The sequence below is a fragment of the Charadrius vociferus genome, unplaced genomic scaffold, assembly GCF_000708025.1.
Source record: "Charadrius vociferus isolate BGI_N301 unplaced genomic scaffold, ASM70802v2 scaffold326, whole genome shotgun sequence".
Taxonomy (NCBI): domain Eukaryota; kingdom Metazoa; phylum Chordata; class Aves; order Charadriiformes; family Charadriidae; genus Charadrius; species Charadrius vociferus.
The window spans coordinates 3,835,406-3,839,754 of NW_009649062.1; the positions used below are offsets into that span (position 1 = coordinate 3,835,406).

The following is a 4,349-nucleotide window of genomic DNA, read 5'->3' on the forward strand; positions in this document are numbered from 1 at the left end:
GGGAGCGGGGAGGGATGGTTTGAGGCAAGGGCAGTCGGTGGGGAGGGGAAGGAAGGGGGGACCCCCTGGCCGGGGTGTGCGGACGTGCAGGGCGCTGCGCTGACCGCGGCCGTCGGGGGTTACCCGCCGGGTCTGGTACTGACGTCCCCAAACGCTGTGAGCTCCAGCGCTGGTCATCTGTGCTGTCGTTGGCCGTGGGGGAATAGTATTCTTCTGGTAGTACTTTGAAAACAACTCCCTGAAGTTATATAGTGTCCCCCCTGCCACTCTTCTGGTGATTTTGGAGGGATTTGTGAGCTGTAACACTTCCAGAATGAAGTGTCGATATTGATAGAAAGCTCTGTCTCTTCCCAATGTGGTGAGTACAGGATAGCATCACTGTTATGTATTTACACTGCTTGGGATAAATTGCCAGAGTAGTACCTGTACTGATCCTGGCGAAGCAATAAGAAGAAATCTAATGTGAAGAGCTCACTACTGTTTATGCAAGTTTTGTCCTCAAATTCATGCGTACAGCTTTATTTCAACTGCAAATTTTATACCCTGGTATTAATGTCAATAGTTGGACTCATCTAGCTGATCGGTATCCAGAATAAAACCAAGCCGGAGACCAGCTTAGTCAAATTGGAGAAGTGTGCTTTGAGTTAGAAACCACAGATGCAACTTTACAGCTGCCTTTCTGCCTGTGTTGTTGTCTTTGTAATCATGCTGTAAGTTTTAAGACCTTAAGCCTTGAATTGAAATTTGTATGCGTCTTTACTTGAACTACTCTCCAGGGGCCATATAGTCAGCAGATGGACCTAGGCTTTTAACGAAAGGTTGTAGTGTACTGAAAAAACACGGAAGTACTTTATTTGAGATGGTTTTTTACATTTCTGCTTGGTTAATCTAGACAAATGTAGCATTTACATCTTCATCTCTGGCTGCCTGTTGGCAGACTGTGCTGTGCCTCTGTGGATCTTCAGTGGGAGCCTGTTTACAAGCTGCTGAATAAAAACTTTTGGCCTAAATCTTTGCAGATCACAGAGATTAGATCTGTAGCTTCTTTACTTATTTCTTTAGTGGGTGCACCTTTTGGTATGGGTACGTGTTTGAAATCTCTGGCAATTTAAAATACGTCTAACCATTGCAGAAGACAGTTTTCAGCCAAGCAGTTTGCAGGGAGGCTCCATTTATAAAGCCCTGCAATACTTTTCCTAGTGGATAATGCACTACACAGGGCCTCAGTAGTCCCAAATTTTATTGCCATTTCTGCCGCTGTCCTGCTTGGATGAGTTTGGGCGAGTCACTTTGTCATACTTTTACCACCTGCAAAACAGACATTCATCAATGGCTTCATTTGTAAAGTGCTTTAAGGTCTGCTAACGTATACAGGAGTGTATAACATTCATGTGTTCTTATCCTTGGGGCAAGGAGTGCAGGATAAAAACTGGTGAGTTTAGTCAGCCTCTTTTAACATACCCAGGTTCCGGATCCTGCAGGCGTTGCTGCACGCAAGCTGTCTCCATCACTTATTAAAAGTGATGGTAGGCCCATTAAGGGCCTACCTGTTTGCTCTGAAACCTCTCCAGAAAGAGGGTAAGATAATTTGTACTGTGTATACTAGAGACTCATCGTGGAATTTTTACTCCTTTTGTTTTCCTCACGGGCACAAGAGGCTGCTTTGCTGTTGCTGGTTTGACGGTCCCGATAGCCAGACTGGCTCGTCCACACACCAGATCAAGGTGCTGTCGGTCCTGCCGTTCCCTCTCCCCACTCAGTTTTGGAATCCGTACTTTACTGAGCGGGCTACAAGAGTTTAATGGTGCTTACAGGCATACATTCTCCATGAGATAACAGACATTAGAAGTTAGTGTTGTAGCAGGGAAATTCAGTACACCTGGGAATTGTATCCTGCTCAGCAGAGATGCTGTGCATTTACAGTAAAAGCGCTTTAGCACATTTTGACTCTACAGGTTTTTGTCTTGGAGATCTTAGTGTCGCTTTATCTGAGTACTGATTGGAAATACTTCTTCAGATGCATTTTCCGTAAGCTTTTCACACTCCTAATGTGTGTTTATTAGATTTTGCATTTTATTCTCGTTACTGTTGTGTTATTCTCTTTCATGTTTCTTTGGTGTAGAGCAAGGAAGAATATTGAAAAGTGCAATCTAATGGTGGGGGCAGGAACTGATGACTGTAAGATACAGGCGGTGTGGTTTGCTTCTCCTTCCCAGTTTTCCATTCATTACCTCTATATCGATGCATCCTGCGTCCAGCAGCTGTACATACACATTTGGCACACGAGGTTTTGAGATCCGTGGTGCTTAACAATGGCTAATGCAGGTGAATGCTGAGCCCTGCAAGAAAGGAGGTCCCTTGCCATTCTGAGAAACCCATGCAAAACCCAAGGTGCCGTTCGTGTATAACAGCTTGTAGAAATGGGAGCCTGCTTTTGTTTAAATATAGGCACAGAGTTTATTATCTCTCCAAGCTGTAATGGTGGAATGTAAATATTTGAATTGATTTGTGAGTCATGTTGGATGCTACGTATCAGGTGGGCTGGAAGCAAAATGAATGGAAACTTGACCATATTGTGGTAGAAATTCACCTAAAATTGTCTTTATATTTCATTGATTAGTGCCTAAAGTTAAATAATAAACAAAAATGACACAATATTTAAAACAGCTTTTTTCTTCAGCTGCTGTATTTTTTTAAAGGTGGGCCTTTCTCCTTGGTTTTGAATTATCTTACTTGGAATGTTTTGTTCCAAGCTTGTTATATTATCAGTATTTCTTTAAGTACATAATGTATATTTCGGTTCTTTAAATAAATAATCCAGCAAGGCATCTGGTCTGTCATAAGGTGTTCTGTTTTTAATGAACCTGGTTTGCTTCCGTATGCAACGTGATGCTGTGAGCTTCAATAATTTAAACTTAGCTTTTTTTAGAAATTATTATGAGAGGGCAAAATGTCTTAAAACACACTCTCAGATTTTAATGTTACTGCTGAAGTATCACTTACATTTTGTTTTGATGCATGATTACTGTTAGGAAATTCAACACTTCTCCAGTTAGGAGCATGGGAAAGCATTCAGTCACTTTGAAACGGGGACCCTGTGCCTTTTGGCTGGTTTCGACAGGATCTAACAACATAATTAGAGAAAGACATGGACCCAGGGAAGGAAGAAGTCGCTATGAAATAATGGCTCCTTCTCCGTTACTTTGAGGAAATGAAGGAAGTGAGGAAAAACCCAGTATCTGTGATCAGTTTATAAACCACAAGTAGTATGGAAGAAGTCTTGTAGCTTTAACTTATGACAGTTACCACCATTGTAAATGGTATTCCCTTGGTAATGGTGCCCAGGAGGAGAAAGCGCCCTGATAATGACTTTGTCTTGCTGAATTTCTGTCCTGTGATCACTTAATCTGTTTTGGTTTTTTTGGTTGGTTGGTTGTTGTTTTTTTTTAAATCATTTGACATCTCTAGACTGATAAAACTGGAAACCAACACCAAAAGCATTGGTTTCCTTGAGTGAACAATCTAATGATTATTGAACCTGTTCTGTATTTTAAGGAATAGACATAAAAGTGCAGAGAGCAAACTTATTAAAAACATAGCGAATTTCCGTCTAGATAGCGAAAGACTTAATACACGTTCATAAGCAGGTTAGCTTTACTTAGATTTGAAAAAAGGAACCACTAGTAATCTAATTTAATCATGCAAGCCTCGTGTTTCTCAATAGCCGAGAAAAGCATGTGCAGCTCTGGAGCAGGACACTGGGAAGATTCTCCTTTCCGAGCCAGTGCATTGCATTCTAATGCTTCTTATCACTATCGCAGAAACTTGAAACGTGCTGCTGTGAACTCCTCCTGCGTTTTACCTATTTCTGTGCTCCTGAATATGAGTGTGTAACAAAACTGACTTGAAACTTCGTGCAGTGTTTGTGCTAGATAGGAACTGAATTGTTTGTGATCTTGATATGCTGCTTTCTAATAAGTAGTGAAGACTGCAGCTCCTTTCTGAGGACTGGCCAAAGGGTCCAAATTAAGCGCTCTCTAGTCTGGATTACACCACTGTGAGTCTCTGAGCTTTCTGGTATTGAAACACACAGCAGGTCTACTACTGCCTGAAAAATGGATGTGAGTGATCTTTTTAGCTGAAGTGGTAGAAGCTCAGGTTCTTGTGTCCAGTAGCTACTGTTTCCTGCAGGCATCCAAAACAGGGCTGCTGCTACGCCTGGCTTCACCAACAGGTCACTGCAAGCCAGACCCAGGAATGCAATCCTGATGCCCTGTGGTCCTGAGCTACTTTCTAAGTAGTTGCTTCACTCTTTGGGTGGCTCTTGTCAGCTTAAATTTATACTTTCC

General features: G+C 42.1%; 1 protein-coding gene across 1 annotated transcript in view; it reads right to left on the reverse strand.

Moving 5' to 3' along the window:
- The window catches only part of MRPL40 (mitochondrial ribosomal protein L40), a 4,591-nt gene extending 3,083 nt beyond the window's left edge, over window positions 1-1,508 (reverse strand). The window contains exon 1 of the mRNA XM_009888147.1: window positions 1,462-1,508. Within this exon, the coding sequence (XP_009886449.1) occupies window positions 1,462-1,508 (47 nt within the window). The remainder of the gene's footprint in view (window positions 1-1,461) is intronic.
- Between the last annotated feature and the right edge of the window lie 2,841 nt (window positions 1,509-4,349).